The sequence below is a fragment of the Lepidochelys kempii genome, chromosome 1 (assembly GCF_965140265.1).
Source record: "Lepidochelys kempii isolate rLepKem1 chromosome 1, rLepKem1.hap2, whole genome shotgun sequence".
Taxonomy (NCBI): domain Eukaryota; kingdom Metazoa; phylum Chordata; order Testudines; family Cheloniidae; genus Lepidochelys; species Lepidochelys kempii.
In genome coordinates, this window is record NC_133256.1 from 116,803,766 (window position 1) to 116,824,831 (window position 21,066).

General features: G+C 44.5%; 2 protein-coding genes across 8 annotated transcripts in view; one reads left to right on the top strand and one right to left on the bottom strand.

Annotated features, from left to right (window-relative positions):
• RNF149 (ring finger protein 149) overlaps positions 1–21,066 on the top strand; it is a 35,753-nt gene that overhangs the window by 11,322 nt on the left and 3,365 nt on the right. Inside the window, exons 5-8 of one of the 6 annotated variants that reach the window (XM_073351899.1) lie at positions 4,158–4,254; positions 7,752–7,947; positions 15,174–15,373; positions 19,370–19,520. In XM_073351899.1, the coding sequence (XP_073208000.1) occupies positions 4,158–4,254; positions 7,752–7,947; positions 15,174–15,178 (298 nt within the window). In that variant the 3' untranslated portion in view covers positions 15,179–15,373; positions 19,370–19,520. Of the gene's footprint in view, positions 1–4,157; positions 4,255–7,751; positions 7,948–9,820; positions 12,326–15,173; positions 15,374–17,495; positions 19,521–21,066 lie in introns of those variants that run through there. The other 5 variants (XM_073351909.1, XM_073351885.1, XM_073351866.1 and 2 more) reach the window with 5 other exon arrangements.
• Positions 17,844–21,066, bottom strand: part of CNOT11 (CCR4-NOT transcription complex subunit 11) — a 33,145-nt gene continuing 29,922 nt past the window's right edge. For both annotated transcript variants that reach the window (XM_073351824.1, XM_073351853.1), the window contains one exon: positions 17,844–19,482. The gene's annotated coding sequence lies outside the window, so the exon portion shown is untranslated. The remainder of the gene's footprint in view (positions 19,483–21,066) is intronic.

Here is a 21,066-nt window from a genome sequence, read left to right on the forward strand (position 1 = left end):
ATTAAAATATTACCTTATGTATGATGTATATATGTGACTCTTACTAGTTCTGTGGGAACATTTTTTGTTGTGAGAAACATTTATCTTTAGTTAAAGAAAATTAGATGTATAATTAGAAATATGAGACATGATCTTGAAAAATTCTCAGTAAAAGAGAATTTGTAAACTGTTTCCACTTTTTGGGTTTTAGTGTGTTTGAAATATAAAAATATTGATTCCTTATTTGTATTAATGTTTTGATCAGTCCTGAAATGGCCATTTCTCTAAAAATGTATGTAATCAGATGTCTTGGTTATTTTACCAATCAAGGGCTACTTGCTCTTCATGGTCAAGTATTGTACTTTAGATCTCATCTTTAACTGTTCTTATTAAGCTTTGTGCGTAGTTGTTGCTATGTATTACCAAATATTTGAGTAGTTATATTATTATTCGAGTGCTTGTTCATGTCCATTCCAATCAGGTGTGTGCATGCGCTCTAGCCAGAAGATTTTTTCCTTAGCAGTGTCCATAGAGTTGGCCTGGGCGTCCCTTGGAGTTACGCCTTCATGGTTCCCCGTAGAGCGCCCTGCTAACCTCCCACCCCTTCTGTTCCTTCTTACTGGCAGTGACCGCTAGCTGGAATATTTCTTGCTCTTGCTTGCAAGCGCTTTGGCAGTGTCCTCTTTAGTTAGTTGTACAATAGTGTAAATGGGAGTTAGAAATAGTTATTTCTTGTAGTAGTAGTAGTAGACTTTTGGGGGGGGTTTCCCCCCAACAAAGTCTTCCCCAACTCTGGGGGTATACCCAGGTCCCCAGGGTTCAAACTTTGTGAGGACTGTGGCAAGTTTATGCCCAAGAGTGACCCACACTCTTCTTGTCTACGGTGCCTCGGGGAGAGCCACCAAAAGGACAAGTGCAGGATCTGGGGACCTAAGGGGACCTAGGACCCTTAAAGACCAGGAGCAGAGACTTAAGATCCTGCTGATGGAAGCAGCACTCTGGCCACATTCCAACCCCGGGTCTGCAGAACCCGTACCAAGTACTTTGTCGGTCCGCAGTGCTCTGGCACCAACGGTGCGTGAGCCAGCGCCAAACAATGACCCTAAAGCCTCACAGCACGGCCATGACTCCGCCCATAAACAGCCATCTTTGGTGCAGCACTGCTCTGTCTCCGGTGCCACAAAAGAAGAGAAGGCCAGAGAGGGGTTGGTCTCCCCCTGTAAAGTCCAAGGGACCTGTGGCATCGACGAGCACTTTGAGCCAGGCTACCTTGTCCCTCCAACCCTGTAAGGTTTCACTGACTCCTACCGCAGCTGGGGTTTACTTGAGTCCAAACCCCCCACGGTTCCCGGACCTTCAAGGTGACCACCTCCAGCTTCCCTCTATGCCAGAAGCATTTGAGGCGGCTCAGGACCTTATGCGCTTCACGGTGCTGTCCCCCCCGCAGAGGAGAGACAAGTTGCCGGTGACTGCATGTTCCCACTTTCAGTCGAGGGGCAAACCAGCGCTGATGGCGTGCCAATCCCCATCTATGGCGCACCTCTCCCAGGCACAGCCCGCACATGCAGGGGAGCCGCACTGATCCCCGGCCTCTCGGCACCGCTCTCCGGCAGCCCAGGGCACCACACTTCCTTGGTCATCCTACTCAGAGACCTCGGAGTCAGAGGTGGACTCCTATTGCTCCGAGAGGACCAGGAGGTCCAGATCCTGCTGCGACCACCAGCCCTACCCAGCACCGTGGCCTCCGTAGGGGCAGCCTTAGTCACAGTGGCCCTTTTGGACACCCTGGGCATATCATCAGGTGCAGGGTCCACGGTCCAGGTCGGCGTTGGTATCCTCAGTGTCCTTCGCGCCCTCCTCCACCCCATCCCACCGCCGACAGAAGCACCAGCACTGCTACAGCTCTGGCACCAACCCTCCCATCAGCGGCACCACCGACAGCTTCGACTTTGACTCCAACGGCATTGACGAGATCCTCACCGCTGGAACCAGTAGCTTCAGCAGCTACCTTGGCACCAATATTTCCGTCTCTGGCGGGCCGGGCACCGCAGACTTGAATACCGCATGCCGCAAGACCCATGGGGCACCGAAGGCAGTGAGCAAGGTCCACTGCCAGGTCTCTCCTCATCCTCACCAGATGAAGCGGTTGCGGGGATGTTGACGGCCCCAGCTCTGGAGGATAACAGAGCACTCCAGCAGTTCTTACGCTGTGCTGCCCAGCACCTGGGCATACAGGCAGAGGAGGTGGTGAAGGAATCGGACCCAGTTGTTGACATCCTTGCACCCTCTGGTCCCTCACAGATCGCCTTAGCTTTATTAAGACGATAGTTGAGACTACCAAAATCCCATGACAGACCTCTGCTTTTCTGGCCCCTACGGCCAAGAGAAATGAAAGGCGGTACTTCGTCCCTTCTAAGGGATATGAACATTTATATACCTACCCACCCCCCCAACTCACTGGTGGTTCATGCGGCCAATCAGCAGGAGCGCCAGAGCTTCCAGGGCCCCTCCCCTAAAAACAGGGAGGCAAAAAGACTCAACCTTTTCGGCAGGAAGGTCTATTCTACAGGGGGACTACAGTTCCGCATCGCAAACCAACAGGCCATCGTGAGTGGATACACACAAACCTGCGCTGTGATGGCCAAGTTAGTGGAGCTCTTGCCGCAGGACTCTCGCGCTGAGTTCTATGCATTAGTGGAGGGGGGAAGGCTGGTCTCCGGAGCGTCCCTACAAGTGGCATTGTACGTGAGGCTGCATCTGCTGCATCCAGTGGCTATGGGGGTTGTAATGAGAAGGGGCTCCTGGTTGCAGGTCTTTGGTCTGCCTCATGAAGTCCAGCAAACAATCCAGAACCACCCCTTTGAGGGTTCAGCCCTCTTTTTCAACAAAATGGATAAGACTCCATAGTCTGAAGGGCCACACTAAGATCTTTGGGGCTCCTTTACCCAGCATAGGCATTTCCAGCCACAGCCTCCTTCCAGGTTCTACCAACCCCACAACCGCCAGGATGCTCCTCGTAGGAGGAATAGGAGTGGTAGGAGGAGGCAGCACCCCTTCTTGGGGCAGAGCTCAGGCCAGCCCAAGCCTCCTCCCGGCCCCAGACCCCCCCTTTTGAAGGTGCAGTTAAGGATGGCACACCAGTACCACAACTGGATCCATCCCCTCTTACCTTTTCATCCTGTCTATCCCCTTTCTACTGTGCTTGGTCCAGTATCGCCTCAGACCACTGTGTGCACCTCACGATAGAGAGGGGATATTCCATCCAATTCTGTGCCCTTCTGCCCTTCCACCCCCTGTCCCCGTCCCTCTTCAGGGACCCCTCTCACGAGCAACTTCTAATACAGGACGTGCACTCCCTCCTCTCAGTAGGGACAGTGGAAGAGGTTCCTCAGGAACAAAGGGGCAAGGGCTTCTACTCCCAGTATTTCCTAATACCGAAAGCCAAGGGTGGCCACAGACCCATCCTGGACCTGCGGGAGCACAACAAGTTTGTCAAGAAACTCAGGTTCCGCATGGTCTCCTTGACTTCCATTATCCCCTCATTGGCTCCAGGAGACTGGTACGCTGCCCTTGACTTGAAGGATGCATATTTTCACATAGCAGTAATTCCACCTCACAGACAATACCTCTGGTTTGTGGTGAACAACAGCCACTATCCGTTTACTTCCTTTTGGCCTGTCAGCAGCACCTCGAGTTTTCACCAAGTGCATGGCAGTCATCACAGCATTCCTACGCAAGCAGCAGATGCAGGTTTTCCCATACCTTGACAACCGGCTCATCAGGGGCCACTCCAGATCTCAAGTGGAGGAGCAGGTCAGCTTCATAAGAAGGACCTTCATTGAACTAGGTCTCCTTCTCAATTTTTCTGTATTGTCTGGCTAGTACTGTTTTTTATATATAGTAACCTTTAAATCTGACTTTCTCCTTTTTAAAGAATCAGTCCAGACTCCTAAGTGATTAAAGAAAAGCACTATCAATGTATTCTGTCAGTATACTTGTCCATTGCCTTCCAACTTTGACAGGTTAATATATTGAATGACTACTAAGATTAAAAAGGTTCACCCATAAATGTATCTAATAACCTCAAGATGGATATACTAGAAAATTAATAGGCTTTCTGAAAGAATAAATCATAGTTTTAAAAAAATTAAAACCAAGTGTACTTTGTTTTTTGTCAGGCATATCTTTCATAGGACCTGCATTGACCCCTGGTTGTTGGACCACAGAACTTGTCCAATGTGCAAACTAGATGTCATCAAAGCTCTGGGATACTGGGTGAGTTACATATTTATTGAGTTAAAACTGCACTGCAGACATTCAAAACAGGAAGCAAGACTGCACATCAACCTGTTTAAAAATTCAGAGCAGTTGTTTCTCCAGATTATCTCCTCTATGTGTGTATATATAGATACCACAGTGATGGCTGTGGTACAAGAACCCAAAGAAGAGTAATCTGTAATGATTTATAATACTCATCCTTAATATTACACTTGACAAAGTGCTAATTAACTATCTTGTAATACTTTTCTGAGGTAGGAAAAGTTTCATTCTTTGAGTGTTTGTATATGTCCTTTACGCTGGGGGGCGGGATGCACCAGTGCCGGAGAGTTTTCCCTGGAGGTACCCGCAAGGATAGCCCTGTCTACATCTGAGCGCTGTGAGGGTATAAAGGGTGGAGCCACCCCTACCCTTCGGTTCCTTCTTACTGTCAGTGTTTTGTGTGCCCTGTGAACAAAAAATCTTCAGTGCTTTGTTTTGATCTAATGGTACTTTTTCTTTTTTTATCCCATGATGTTTAATTTTCCATTTTATTTCTTTTATTTTATTTCAAATTTAGTTCTTAGTTGCATTGCAGTGTTATGCTGTCAAAGCGGTAATGCCTCCTGAAAAGTTGACAGGACACATGACCAGAGCACATTTGATCTCCACAGCCTTTGTAGCACATGCCGATTACTATCATTTATAGGGTGGCAACGTGGCCTTCGCTTCATACGTTCCCCAAGCATTGTGCACAATCAGCTGCTTCAAGGGAGGATGCAAATGTGGGAAAAGTGGTCATATAGTTCTCCCTTCTGATGAGACTGAGCCCCACTGCCTGGGATAACAGGTTCGGAATTACCTACAGTGTAATGGACATATCCAAGCACTTACAGTTCAAAAAAAGTAATTATTTTTTCTTCATTTTGAGATGTTGCATTTGTCCATTACACGGCCCACCACCTCCTTCCCCAGTACATCGGAGTCTGCCATCAGCTTCCATTGTGAAGGAATTGAAGGTGACAGGGTGGCTTCACTCTTGTAGCCTCACTTCAGATCATAAAGAGTTTTGATGTGGGCAGTGTCACCCCATAGGTACTTCTAGGGAAAACTCAGATCTGGGTGCATGGGATGCCAGACACCAGCAGTGTAACAGACATATGCAACACATCTTGAACAACAGTTACCGAAAGGTAAGTAACTGCTTTTATCCCCATTTTACAGAGGGGGGAGGAAACTGAGGAAGAGAAGTGAAGTGACTTGCCTACAGCTGCACAGTTGTAGAAACCAGTTTCATGCTTCAGCTTACAGGGACCTCAAGGGCCCTTTTGCTTTTTGAGTCCTTGAAACTTTTCAAGTAGCCGGACAAATTAGTTAACTGTGTCTGTATGCTCCCAGATATGCTGAGTAAGCATTTGGTCTCTATAACTGAATAAGTGTTCACTAAAACCTTCCTGAAAAACTTTAGCAGTAGTTGGCTTAACTAGTAGAAATGATGTGCTTTCATTTCTTTCTGACAGGGCCAGCAAAGAGATGAAGATACATGTGGTATCCTCTAGAGATCTCAGTACATAGGGGCACTTACCATCAGAATAAAGTGGTGTGTTTTAGAATGGTGTCTGGGATCTTCTTTTCATAAAATGCCTGCATTTTTCTGACTAGCTTTTCTTATAAACAAAAGAATACTGTTTGGAATGGTTGGAGACTTTACAATATACTTATATAAGGCCTGTGACTTCATCTGATGCACTACTTATGTCTTGTCAGAGTTCTAAGAAAAGCAGTAGAACCCTAGATCTGCTTGTCTACATGATTTCATTATGCAAAATGAGGCAATGGTTGTACCATATGGCCTGAAGATTCCATTGTTGCGGAGACTGGTCTGGAAGCTACATTAGGTTATTAGAGTCTTGTTTTTATATCATCCATATAGTTGAAGCCCATAATTCTACTTAATGACAGAAATTAGCAAAAAAAATGGGTTTTTGTGATTATTAGCGTACCTGAGTTCAGATTTTTGGGATGGACATTGATACTCTACCCATGACCAGCCCAACATATAATTTCTCTCCTATTGATCAGACATGTCTCTTCTTTGCTTGACAAAGGTGAATGTAGGAAACGCGTCAGTTGCAAACATCAGTTCATTAAGGTATTCATAATGGATAGCTAGTTACACATCACAAGTTCAAACACCACTCAAGTTGATAATATGGAAAGTTACAATCTGACTCTAAATGGTTGCCTATGTGGTGATCAGTCCATTTTAAGTAGATGAGCATTCTCATTACAGAAATCACCATTTCAATGTGTTTTATCTTCTGCAGAGTTTGAATTAACTAGAGAGAACTGAACTTCTCATAAATCTAAAAACTAGATACTTCTAGAATAGCTTGGAGGAACTTTAACTTCCTTTGCCTGTTGTTGTGTGCCTGTTTTGTAAATGAAGGACTTTGGTCCCCAAGGTGGTTGTTCCAGCCCTAAATTCACTTGATAAAAAGGAACCCCAATTGACAAGTTAAAAACCTTTCTGATGTAGTAGAGTCTTGCTAACTTACACTATTGACTGAGTCACCCATTATGAATTACTGATTTTGGAAACTAGCAGTACACAAATATTGGGGGGGCCCAAACAACTCTCAATGTGTTTTGTTCACTTACATTGAAAAATGTAGCTTTAATTTTTAATTTGATACTTGGAAAGTTAGGAAATACCAGAATTAAGGGGACTCGTGCAACCTTATTTCACCTCCCCCTTGTGTGTGTATTATGTTCCTGAAAAATGTGACTTTAAGCAAAGCAGTGGTAAACGAATCCAATTTCCCCATAAGAATTAATGTAAACGGGGGGGGGGGGGGGGGTAGGTTCCAGGGAAATTTTTTTACCAGGCAAGACTATATTTGTGTATATACATACACACAGTATAATTTTTTAACAAACAATTTAATACTGTACACAGCAGTGATGATTGTGAAGCTTGGTTGAGGTGGTGAAGTCAGAGGGTGGAAAGATCCCAAACACAATTCTAAACACACCACCTTATTCTGAGTTAAGTGCCCCTATATATTGAGATCTCTAGAGGAGTGGTACAGAGAGAGATGATCATTGCCCCTTTAAGTATGCTGACTCCACTCTAAGTACATTGCCTTTTTAAGTAGATCAGCAAGTTGAGACAGCAGCTGCTACCTGCAAGCTCCCTCCGTCCTGAGCCCTGTTTTGTGTCCCCCTTGCTCTATGGAGATGGGGTAAGTGGGGGGCCGAGGGAGGGGGATACCCTGAGCACTGTGTAACTTTAAAGGAGCATGTTCTCTAATAGATCAGCAACAAAACAACATTAACCGGGACAACTTTAAGTGAGGAGTTACTGTATTAGGAAGGGCAAATAGCTTTCCTTCAATGAATTCAATATGTAAAGGTTAATCAAAGAGGTTTTTTTTGCTTTTGTAGAGTCCTTACAAACTTGTTTTTCTGATGTCTAAATAATTGTTTACTGAATATTTTGTCTACTTCTGAAGGGTGACCCTGAAGAGGCACTTGAAGTTCCAATACCTGAATCAATAAGTGGCAGTGTATCAGTAGGAAGTTTGAGTATTGCTTTACAAGAAGATGATAGAAACGAAGTAAGCGATTTGTCAGCCTCCTCAACTAATGAATCTGTGCTACAGTGTAACAGTTTAAAAGAGGATGCAGGTGAAACCACAGCATTGCTTGGTAAGTACAATGTAATATGTTTAAAATCAATGTGTAATCTATATAATAAAATTCAGGATTGTCACTCTAAAACCTAGATTGTCTGAATGAGTGTGAAACTATGGAAACAATTACAAGCATGGCTGAAGCTCTTTTTGTTTAGAATATCACCAGATTCAGTATCAATGGATTTTGCAGTTTAACATCCAATATTTAAGTTCTGAGCCATTTTTCCTTTACAGATTACACCCATGTGACAGCATGGGCTTTCAGTTAGTCAAAGATGTATCTGCCATTCCAAGAGTCCTAGACCATTGTGATATCATTATCCCTCAACCAATCACCACTCTTTCTCTAAAGCTAATCTGTACGCAACAATTTATTGGTTGTATGAGGGAGGCTGCATAGATAGGGGATTACGTGGCCCCATGGTTCAAGTTTAACCCATACACAGATCAAAACAACTTTCCCAGCATAACACCCTTATTCATCCACCTTCACTCATACTTCCCATAAAACCAGGTCTTCACTAATCATTTGGATAATCCTTTAATTTTATTAATTGGAACTTTAGAATGAAAACTCTTCGTTCTTGAGTTTACTTCAGAACTCGCAATACTGTGGTGTTGAGGTGATGGCTTTAGTGAGTAGTACCATTTTCTGCCACGTGGAAGATTGGGAATCAAATTACTTCAGGCTGAAATCATGCCAGACTTGGAAAATTGAATTTAAAGAATGATCGACCTCCCCCTTGCTCAGCTGCCAGGTGGAGACATGGCCAGGCAGCTCTGTGTGCTGCCTCCCCCCAGAGCGCTGGCTTCGCAGCTCCCATTGGCCAGGAGCTGGGGAGGCAGCACACAGCACTGCCTGACCCTGCCTCTTCCTAGCGGTTGGGTGAGGGGGGGATGTCGCCACTTCCGGGGAGCCCCCACATGTAAGTGCCATCCAGAGCCCGCCTCACCCCATTCTGCTCACTCCCACACCCAAACTCTGCTGCTCCTTGGGGAAGGTGGTGTGGAGCCAGGTAGGGAGCCTGTTGATGGCACCAAACGCAACCCCCCCCCACCTCGCCCCGCTGGGCCACTCCCACAGCACCATTGGTGGTTCCGGGCTGCCCACATGCCCCTTCCCTTCTCTCCTTCCCCCCTCCCCCCTGCACTGTTGATAGAAGAGGGCTGACTGCCTGCTAGGAAACAAAGTTGTTTTTAGAAAAGGAGTACTTGTGGCACCTTAGAGACTAACCAATTTATTTGGGCATAAGCTTTCGTGAGCTACAGCTCACTTCATCGGATGCATATTGTGGAAACTGCAGAAGACATTATATACACAGAGACCATGAAACAATACCTCCTCCCACTCCACTCTCCTGCTGGTAATAGCTTATCTAAAGTGATCACTCTCCTTACAATGTGTATGATAATCAAGGTGGGCCATTTCCAGCACAAATCCAGGTTCACCCCCCCCTCCGTTTTTTTTTCCAAAAACCACACACACAAACTCACTCTCCCGCTGGTAATAGTTCATCCAAAGTGACCACTCTCCCCACAATGTGCACGATAATCAAGGTGGGCCATTTCCAGCACAAATCCAAGTTTAACTAGAATGTCTGGGGGGGCGGGGGGGAGGAAAAAACAAGGGGAAATAAGCTACCTTACATAATGACTTAGCCACTCCCAGTCTCTATTTAAGCCTAAATTAATAGTATCCAATTTGCAAATGAATTCCAATTCAGCAGTTTCTCACTGGAGTCTGGATTTGAAGTTTTTTTTTGTTTTAAGATAGCGACCTTTATGTCTGTAATTGCATGACCAGAGAGATTTAAGTGGTCTCCGAATGGTTTATGAATGTTATAATTCTTGACATCTGATTTGCGTCCATTTATTCTTTTATGTAGAGACTGTCCAGTTTGACCAATGTACATGGCAGAGGGGCATTGCTGGCACATGATGTCACATTGGTGGATATCACATTGGTGGATGTGCAGGTGAACGAGCCTCTGATAGTGTGGCTGATATTAGGCCCTGTGATGGTGTCCCCTGAACAGATATGTGGGCACAGTTGGCAACGGGCTTTGTTGCAAGGATAGGTTCCTGGGTTAGTGGTTCTGTTGTGTGGTATGTGGTTGTTGGTGAGTATTTGCTTCGGTTGGGGGGCTGTCTGTAGGCAAGGACTGGCCTGTCTCCCAAGATTTGTGAGTGTTGGGTCATCCTTCAGGATAGGTTGTAGATCCTTAATAATGCGTTTGAGGGATTTTAGTTGGGGGCTGAAGGTGACGGCTAGTGGCGTTCTGTTATTTTCTTTGTTAGGCCTGTCCTGTAGTAGGTGACTTCTGGGAGCTCTTCTGGCTCTATCAATCTGTTTCTTCACTTCCGCAGGTGAGTATTGTAGTTGTAAGAATGCTTGATAGAGATCTTGTAGGTGTGTGTCTCTGTCTGAGGGGTTGGAGCAAATGCGGTTGTATCGCAGAGCTTGGCTGTAGACGATGGATCGTGTGGTGTGGTCAGGGTGAAAGCTGGAGGCATGTAGGTAGGAATAGCGGTCAGTAGGTTTCCGGTATAGGGTGGTGGTCATGTGCCCATTGTTTATTAGCACTGTAGTGTCCAGGAAGTGGATCTCTTGTGTGGACTGGACCAGGCTGAGGTTGATGGTGGGATGGAAATTGTTGAAATCCTGGTGGAATTCCTCAAGGGCTTCTTTTCCATGGGTCCAGATGATGATGTCATCAATATAGCACAAGTAGAGTAGGGGCATTAGGGGACGAGAGCTGAGGAAGCATTCTAAATCGGCCATAAAAATGTTGGCATACTGTGGGGCCATGCGGGTACCCATAGCAGTGCCGCTGATCTGAAGGTATACATTGTCCCCAAATGTAAAATAGTTATGGGTAAGGACAAAGTCACAAAGTTCAGCCACCAGGTTAGCCGTGACATTATCGGGGATTGTGTTCTTGACGGCTTGTAGTCCATCTTTGTGTGGAATGTTGGTGTAGAGGGCTTCTACATCCATAGTGGCCAGGATGGTGTTATCAGGAAGATCACCGATGGATTGTAGTTTCCTCAGGAAGTCAGTGGTGTCTCAAAGGTAGCTGGGAGTGCTGGTAGCGTAGGGCCTGAGGAGGGAGTCTACATAGCCAGACAATCCTGCTGTCAGGGTGCCAATGCCTGAGATGATGGGGTGCCCAGGATTTCCACATTTATGGATCTTAGGTAGTAGGTAGAATATCCCAGGTTGGGGTTCCAGGGGTGTGTCTGTGCGGATTTGATCTTTTGCTTTTTCAGGAAGTTTCTTGAGCAAATGCTGTAGTTGCTTTTGGTAACTCTCAGTGGGATCATACGGTAATGGCTTGTAGAAAGTGGTGTCGGAGAGCTGCTGAGGAGCCTCTTGTTCATATTCCGACCTATTCATGATGACAACAGCACCTCCTTTGTCAGCCTTTTTGCTTATGATGTCAGAGTTGTTTCTGAGGCTGTGGATGGCATTGTGTTCTGCACGGCTGAGGTTATGGGGCAAGTGATACTGCTTTTCCACAATTTCAGCCCGTGCACGTTGGCGGAAGCATTCTATGTAGAAGTCCAGTCTGCTGTTTCGACCTTCAGGAGGAGTCCACCTAGAATCCTTTTTGTAATGTTGGTAGGGAGGCCTCTGTGGATTAGTATGTTGTTCAGCGGTATTTTGGAAATATTCCTTGAGTCAGAGACGTCGAAAATAGGATTCTAGGTCACCACAGAACTGTATCATGCTCGTGGGGGTGGAGGGGCAGAAGGAGAGGCCCCGATATAGGACAGCTTCTTCTGCTGGGCTGAGAGTATAGTTGGATAGGTTAACAATATTGCTGGGTGGGTTGAGGGAACCATTGCTGTGGCCCCTTGTAGCATGTAGTAGTTTAGAAAGTTTAGTGTCCTTTTTCTTTTGTAGAGAAGCAAAGTGTGCGTTGTAAATGGCTTGTCTAATTTTAGTAAATTCCAGCCACGAGGAAGTTTGTGTGGAAGGTTGGTTTTTTGAGTATCCAGTTCTGAGAGCTCATTCTTAATCTTTCCCTGTTTGTTGTAGAGGATGTTGATCAGGTGATTCCACAGTTTCTTTGAGAGCATGTGGCACAAGCTGTCATAGAATCATAGAATAGAATATCAGGGTTAGAAGGGACCCCAGAAGGTCATCTAGTCCAACCCCCTGCTCGAAGCAGGACCAATTCCCAGTTAAATCATCCCAGCCAGGGCTTTGTCAAGCCTGACCTTAAAAACCTCTAAGGACGGAGATTCTACCACCTCCCTAGGTAACGCATTCCAGTGTTTCACCACCCTCTTAGTGAAAAAGTTTTTCCTAATATCCAATCTAAACCTCCCCCACTGCAACTTGAGACCATTACTCCTCGTTCTGTCATCTGCTACCATTGAGAACAGTCTAGAGCCATCCTCTTTGGAACCCCCTTTCAGGTAGTTGAAAGCAGCTATCAAATCCCCCCTCATTCTTCTCTTCTGCAGGCTAAACAATCCCAGCTCCCTCAGCCTCTCCTCATAAGTCATGTGTTCCAGACCCCTAATCATTTTTGTTGCCCTTCGCTGGACTCTCTCCAATTTATCCACATCCTTCTTGAAGTGTGGGGCCCAAAACTGGACACAGTACTCCAGATGAGGCCTCACCAATGTCGAATAGAGGGGAACGATCACATCCCTCGATCTGCTCGCTGTGCCCCTACTTATACATCCCAAAATGCCATTGGCCTTCTTGGCAACAAGGGCACACTGCTGACTCATATCCAGCTTCTCGTCCACTGTCACCCCTAGGTCCTTTTCCACAGAACTGCTGCCTAACCATTCGGTCCCTAGTCTGTAGCTGTGCATTGGGTTCTTCCGTCCTAAGTGCAGGACCCTGCACTTATCCTTATTGAACCTCATCAGATTTCTTTTGGCCCAATCCTCCAATTTTGTCTAGGTCCTTCTGTATCCTATCCCTCCCCTCCAGCGTATCTACCACTCCTCCCAGTTTAGTATCATCCGGAAATTTGCTGAGAGTGCAATCCACACCATCCTCCAGATCATTTATGAAGATATTGAACAAAACCGGCCCCAGGACCGACCCTTGGGGCACTCCACTTGATACCGGCTGCCAACTAGACATGGAGCCATTGATCACTACCCGTTGAGCCCGACAATCTAGACAGCTTTCTACCCACCTTATAGTGCATTCATCCAGCCCATACTTCCTTAACTTGCTGACAAGAATACTGTGGGAGACCGTGTCAAAAGCTTTGCTAAAGTCAAGAAACAATACATCCACTGCTTTCCCTTCATCCACAGAACCAGTAATCTCATCATAAAAGGCGATTAGATTAGTCAGGCATGACCTTCCCTTGGTGAATCCATGCTGGCTGTTCCTGATCACTTTCCTCTCATGCAAGTGCTTCAGGATTGATTCTTTGAGGACCTGCTCCATGATTTTTCCAGGGACTGAGGTGAGGCTGACTGGCCTGTAGTTCCCAGGATCCTCCTTCTTCCCTTTTTTAAAGATTGGCACTACATTAGCCTTTTTCCAGTCATCCGGGACTTCCCCGGTTCGCCACGAGTTTTCAAAGATAATGGCCAATGGCTCTGCAATCACAGCCGCCAATTCCTTCAGCACTCTCGGATGCAACTCGTCCGGCCCCATGGACTTGTGCGTGTCCAGCTTTTCTAAATAGTCCCTAACCACCTCTATCTCCACAGAGGTCTGGCCATCTCTTCCCCATTTTGTGATGCCCAGCGCAGCAGTCTGGGAGCTGACCTTGTTAGTGAAAACAGAGGCAAAAAAGCATTGAGTACATTAGCTTTTTCCACATCCTCTGTCACTAGGTTGCCTCCCTCATTCAGTAAGGGGCCCACACATTCCTTGGCTTTCTTCTTGTTGCCAACATACCTGAAGAAACCCTTCTTGTTACTCTTGACATCTCTGGCTAGCTGCAGCTCCAGGTGCGATTTGGCCCTCCTGATATCATTCCTACATGCCCGAGCAATATTTTTATACTCTTTCCTGGTCATATGTCCAACCTTCCACTTCTTGTAAGCTTCTTTTTTATGTTTAAGATCCGCTAGGATTTCACCATTAAGCCAAGCTGGTCGCCTGCCATATTTACTATTCTTTCGACTCATTGGGATGGTTTGTCCCTGTAACCTCAACAGGGATTCCTTGAAATACAGCCAGCTCTCCTGTCAGCATAGTCTGTGTGGTATGTAGATTGTAATGGATTTTTTACCTTCAGTCCTTTTGGTACGATGTCCATCTGTTTGCATTTGGAAAGGAAGATGTCTGTCTGTATCCGTACAAGTTTTTTCATGCAGTTGATAGATTTCCACTCCATACGGCTAAATGCAGTGCCTTGCATAATGACAGGTTTCAGAGTAACAGCCGTGTTAGTCTGTATTCGCAAAAAGAAAAGGAGTACTTGTGGCACCTCCTCCCCCCCCCCCCCCGACGTTCTGGTTCAAATGGCCCACCTTGATTATCATGCACATTGTAGGGAGAGTGGTCACTTTGGATGAACTATTACCAGCAGGAGAGTGAGTTTGTGTGTGTGTCTGTGTGTGTGTGTGTTTGGGGGGGGGGGTGAGAGAACCTGGATTTGTGCTGGAAATGGCCCAACTTGATTATCATACACATTGTAAGGAGAGTGATCACTTTAAATAAGCTATTACCAGCAGGAGAGTGGGGTGGGAGGAGGTATTGTTTCATGGTCTCTGTGTATATGTCTTCTGCAGTTTCCACAGTATGCATCCGATGAAGTGAGCTGTAGCTCACGAAAGCTTATGCTCAAATAAATTGGTTAGTCTCTAAGGTGCCACAAGTACTCCTTTTCTTTTTGCGAATACAGACTAACACGGCTGTTACTCTGAAAGTTGTTTTTGTTTTGTTGTGTCAGGTCTGAAGACAGCCACTGTTGGCAGTGCCAGATCCTATGCATGAGACTTAGCTAATCCATCAGATTCTGACAGTTTCTTCGAATCTGACTTTGAAACACAAATTGGTTCCAGATTTTACTTAGAAGTCCAGTGTTCTCCAGCGAAGCATTAAATGGAATCTCTGTCCAACTCAAACTCCTTTAATAGGTTCCATACCAGACTCAATAGAAGGGAAGGCTTTTCATCTAAAGAACAGGTTTCTAAAAATAGTGCAAGTGGCTTTGCAAATTTGAATTTGCCAATCCCGGAAGGTGATTGTCATCCCGAGTCTCATGGGCAGACTACCACTTATGTAACTCTCTTTGATTCTCTCAGAATGAGACTGATGCAACATTGGAAGTCTCAGGTCTACACATCCAGAAATGGTGGAAAAAGGTTTGTCAGGACAGGGCTAAAATGGTATTGATTGATTGCCCTAGCTCAGCTGAGACAGCAAGGGAACATAGACCTGCTTCGGCTATCAGATTGTACATGTCTTCCTGTGTCTTCAGATCTCTTGTCACAGCAACAAGGCAGTATCCTTCATCCAGGTCTTCAGTTTCTTCATTTGACAGCCTGGGCTATCAGACTTTGACTAATCTTGAGCAGTTTCATTCCTCATTGATGCAGAGCATACTGCTTAATTTTAGAAAACTGTGTATTAGAAAGTGTTACTGAAAATGAGCTAGATTTCTTGCTTGGATATGAGGAAAATCTGATTCTCCAGAGGCAACTTCCATACCCTATATTCTGGAATATGTACTGAACTTAAATCTGAGTAGTTGTCTAATTCTTTAAAAGTTCACCTGACGGCTATTTCAGCTTACGTTCTGGTCAGTAGTAGATCACCAATTGTACATAATTCTGCTAAAAGATTCAAGAAGGGGTTACCTAATGTGTCGTTCCATCTTGAGATCTTAATCTGGCTTTATCTATGCTTATGAGATCACCCTTGAACTTCTTGAGGGAGTGTTTTTATTTATCAAAGTGGTCTTCATTACTACTGTAACAGCCGGAAGGGTCAGTGCATTAAGTGCCCTGCTGGCTGCCCTGCCACTTAAGATTTTTTAGAGAAGGTGGTTCTTGGATCTGATCCCCAGGTTTTTACCAAAAATAGTGTCCGAGTTTCATGTGTCAGACAATTGATTTACTTTTGTCTTCCCTTCTCCAGCTTATGCTAATAAAGGGGGAATCTCCATTATATATTTTAAATGCCAGAAGAGGTCTTGCATATTATTTGGATAGAATGAAGAGTTTTAGGAAGTTTGGTTTGTTTAATAATACATAGTCATAGTACATCTGCTCAGTACATCAACATTGTCATAGTACATCTGCTCAGACTATTTCCAGCTGGGTTATACAGTACATCCTTCAGTGTTAGAGACCAGCAGAAGTTCCTGTGCCTTGTGTGGTATGCTCTTATTTGTCTAGAGCTGTAGCAGCATCTTTGGCTTGTCTTCAGCAGGTTCCTATTAGGGAAATTTGCAAGGCTGCTAACCTAAAAGTAAGTGCGCACACTCACTAAACATTGTGCTCTAGATCTAGCTTCTAGAGTGGATGCTATATTTGGCAGAGCAGTTTACAATCATTAGGGCTCTGTGCTTCCGTGACTTCCTTCAACCTCGGTTGACTTCTGCAGTGTAGCTGATCCCAGGGCTGCCCAAGCAGCTGGCCCTGGGGACAGCCATAGCAGCTGCCGCTGGAACGGCTCTGCGGCCAGCCACTCTGGCGTGCCCACAGCCAGCCACACCAGGCGCTGCTGCAGCTGGCCCCAGGAACTGCCTAAGCAGTGGCCAATGCAGCTAGCCCGGGGACCACCTGAGCAGCCACAGGTTGACTGTTCCCAGCAGCGGTCCCAGGGTGGCCTTCCATAAGTATTCTTCGAGATGTCACACATGTCCATTCCATAACCTGCCCTTCTACATCGGAGTTCTTTGGAAACAAGGAACCGAAGGGGCTGGGCACTCTCTACTGGTGCTGCAGGCACACTGCCCGACGGGCACCATTGAGGGGAAAATTTCCAGCAACTGTGCTTGGGGCACGCGCACCCTAGAGTGGAATGGACATGTGCAACACATCTAAAAGAATAACAGTTACAGAAGGGGGGGGGGGGGACAAGGAGTACTTGTGGCACCATAGACACTAACATTTATTTGGGCATAAGGTTAGTAACTGTGTTTTTGTTTTGTTTTTCCCCCTGCACACTTCCCCCATCTCAGTCCTGTTATGGTCTCTCTGAGTTACTGGTGGAAGGAACTGAGGTGGTAGAAGGTGCAGTGCCCCCCTCCCCCCATATTTTGCCACACAATCAGAATGTTCAGAAACTCTAAGGAGAGGTGAGAGGAGGGGTGCATGTGCACTCTGAATTGGCACTGCTTGAAGGTTCTACCATTAGGTGCCACCAGGTGGCACAACATCCGTAAGTGCGACTATGCAGTCATCTCCAAGAATTCTGGTTATAAGTAACCTTCATTTCCTGTGCACTATTTTGCTTTGCCATTGAAATCAAAGGGAATTTTGCATGACTGACTGTAGAACTTGTCCCCAAATTGTTTCTTTATGGGATAGCGTCAGTAAATATAATAGCTTACCACGTTAATATTTAAATAACCAGTTTTAACAAATTATGATTTACATTTTATAACTCCCAATTTTTAGACCTGGATGGCAGTGATAGTCGGCATGGAGAACATCTGTCTAATGGAAATTCCCACTGAAAACTTCATGGAAGACTCTCTGATTAGACTGCTTAACGAACTTCTTATTTAATTAGTATGAACTTTTGCCTAGTTGATGGGAAAAATAACAATGTAATTTATTTTACCTTGAGAACTTTTCTAGTTCATATTCCAAAAGGGCTAATAACTAAGCATTTTGTATAAAGAGGATTTTTTAAAACTAGTCTGTCTGATCCTATGAGAGATGCAATACCTCTGATACAAGAATTATTACAATGTCAGTGTGTTCCAGAGGGCTGTAACAAAGATGTAGACTAGGATGAGAGAACAGAATATAAAAAGTTTAATGGATAAATGTTGGTTACACTGTGTTTACGTTTAGCATGTACATAAAGCTGAAAGCATTTACAACACTACATTTTATTAAACCGTACTTGAAAAAAAATTACATTTTGCTGTAACTGGAGCTGGATGTTTAAGAAGCATGCAAAATAGATTTGTGAAAATATCAAATAATTTCTTTGATATTACATGGCATCTTCCACTCCTCCCACCACTGGTTGAAAAATAATTTATCGCAACTTTCTTAATATTGTTGGTTCTTAGTGTTTTCCAACTCAGAGCTGAGTACTTAAATTTTTCCAGCTTGTTAACTTCTAGCAGTAACAGTTGACTTCAGTGTCTTTGCTGGACAGTCTTAACATGTTGAGCGTGTTGACTTATCTAGCATTCATGTCAGTTACCTCCCTCTCAATCTTTAACTCAGTAAAACAGAGTAGAAAAGGGCTATTATGGCTAGGGAATTTATTTCTGTTTTAGACTTCCCTTATTTCCCTCTTACACTCTTGTTCCCATTTCCATGTACACAAGTTGGGATCCCTCCTTAAGATCTTTTTATGAAGCCTAGGGGTCTTTGCTTTTGTCCCATAAACTAGGAAATTCCTTTTGGCTATTTTCCATTATGACTTTGGGGTTGTCATTAGTATTTTCCTTTGCTAGATTAGCAGTATTGTGCCTTATAGTTGTGGGTGTTTTGGTTTTTTTTAAAAGCACTTATTACTAAACCCAAAACATCAAAGATGAAATATCAACCCCTTCTTTTTGACATCCTGTTTGGATAGTTACATACAATAGATAGTATAAGGAAATGCTAAATTGTTTTGTAAAGAACGACGTATGTTTACAATACTGTATACATTTTAATAGTGTTGAATTCTTAGGCTTTTAGTATTGTCATGTTACAAATGAATGTATATGGTACATTCCTCAGACTTTTTGTAAAGTTGCTTAAAGCAGTGTCTTTTGTCAGGCATTTGTTCAAGTGCACTTTGTTTCTAAAACAATGTGTATTTGGAATGTTTTTAAGAAAATGAAAATATGCAATCCTTTTCTAATTTGTATTGTGCTTCAATTGGAGCAGTAATTTTATTTTAGAATGAATGTTCCAGAAATGAAGGTTTTCAACTGAGGGGAAAAAAATGAGCATTTACTTTACCAAACAGTTCATAATCAAATATTTGTTTTTCCAAAATGTTCTCAGTAGTGATAACTTAAGATCTGCCTCCTCCTCCCCCCTGCCCAGTAGGATTGCCCCCTGGTTAGATTTCATGGAATAATTGTCAGGGCATAGTTCTCTCATTTCACCAGCAGGTGCAACTTTTGTGATGCCTCTATCTGATGAGAAGCACATGGGGAAGTGGAATATTTAATAACTAACATCCCCATCTCCAAACAATTTTGATGCATAGGAACCAGTATGCCTCCAAAGCAAGCTCATCTTTACTTCCAGGACTGCCTTTTTAATTTACTCTTTAATATAGCAACTGAGTCTTCTCCCTCTTCCTTAACACAAAGTTGAACATTCTTAGTGGATAAATGTCAAGAGGGTCACAACTCCAGCTCATCAGTCAGGAGCCTGTAGGAAGTTATCAGACACATTGGGAGTCTCCAGATGATGATGCAGATACCTGCAAGACATGGAATCCACATTGAAGGGAGCATTGTGGTGAGTAGTACAACTTCTATGTAAGAATAAGGCCCTACTTGAATTGTGGGATGATTGTCCAATAATTGCGGCTGAGTGGTGGACAAGAAGTAGGAAATCGCAGAAAAGTAATAATGGGCCTTTTTAAAATTGTGGTAATTTGGAAAATCCTATTTAAGAAAAAATTTGCTGGAACAATATAAACACAAGAATTGTTATGCCTAGTCATTTTTTTGATAACCAGACATTTTACTGCAACTATATTACAATCCATGTGCAAGGCTGACAGCAGAAACCCCTTGGGCGGCTGGGATCCCCTGCTGTCTGTCAGCGGCACAGCTGAGAAAATTTAGGTGGAACTGTAGCATTGTGGGATCCGCAATTTCTGCAATATCCCGAATTGAGTAGGGCCTTATATATAAGCCATTAAAAAGTGAAAAGGAATGAATAGATTGTCTGCTCACTTGAAGAATAGCATGTAAGATTGGAGAGAAATGTGGCAAAGAAAGTTAAAGAATCTGCAAATTTGCTTATAAAATTTTCAGAGGAAGATTACGAAGCTGTCTCACAGCATACCTGCACTGTAGCACTCTCTGCTGGCCAAGCATGGTGCTCCCGACTTTCCCTGGCTCAGTTTCCCCTAATGTGTCATCTGTACATTCAATGAGGCCCAATGAAAATACAAGCAAAACGTCACCAGAGAGTCTTAGCTGGGAGATGATCAGTCTTAGTTTATCCATTTCAACCTGGATCCAGTGCTTCCTTCCATCCGGGCCCTGTACTAGCAGGGTTCTCTCAGCATAGGTCTCTTCACTGGAATCAGGCCTCTTGCCACTATCTGAGGAGAATCCTTTCCCAGAGCCAAGGGTCAGCAGAGCTATATCAACTGCAGTTCTTCTCTGGAGCAGTGTGTAGTTCCTGACAAGCTGGGCTTTCTGCCACTGTTTGGGAGTTCCTTGTCCCTAGAAGAGCACCTTCTGGACTCCTTGATCTGGTGAGCTCTCCTGGGAGCATATTTCCTCAGGAGCTTCCTGTTTCTAGAACACTTTCACCCCCCAGCTGAGCCCTGGTAACCCTGTATCAGGCTAATTAGCTACCAATCAGCCACCTTAGATTTAATTATGTCCTGGTGTGTGTGGGTTGACTTCTCTTACAGGAGCCTGTCACAGATAAGATGACCCTTACTCCCCTTAAAGGGCCAGCCAACCATTGTCAAGCTGTTTCAAAACATTAAGTTTGACTGATTTAGAGGTGTTGTCTTGTAGAGCATAGACGTGGTATCAAGGATTCCTGGCATATGTTTTTAGCTCCGCCACTGACTTTTTGAAACCATAGCCAAGTCACTTGCAGACAGAAATTCAGAAACGTCCATTAATTTTGTGCAACCCAATATTTGAGTGCTCAACTTGACACCTTGTTGTTGTTCAGAGGTGCTGAGAATCCACAGCTTCCGTGAGAATAGTTATGGTGTCCCTCATAGCTGCTTAAATGTATATAAACTCATTTAGGATTTATTGTAATTCTGATTATCAGTAACAATATCATATGATGCAATCATAAGGGATCC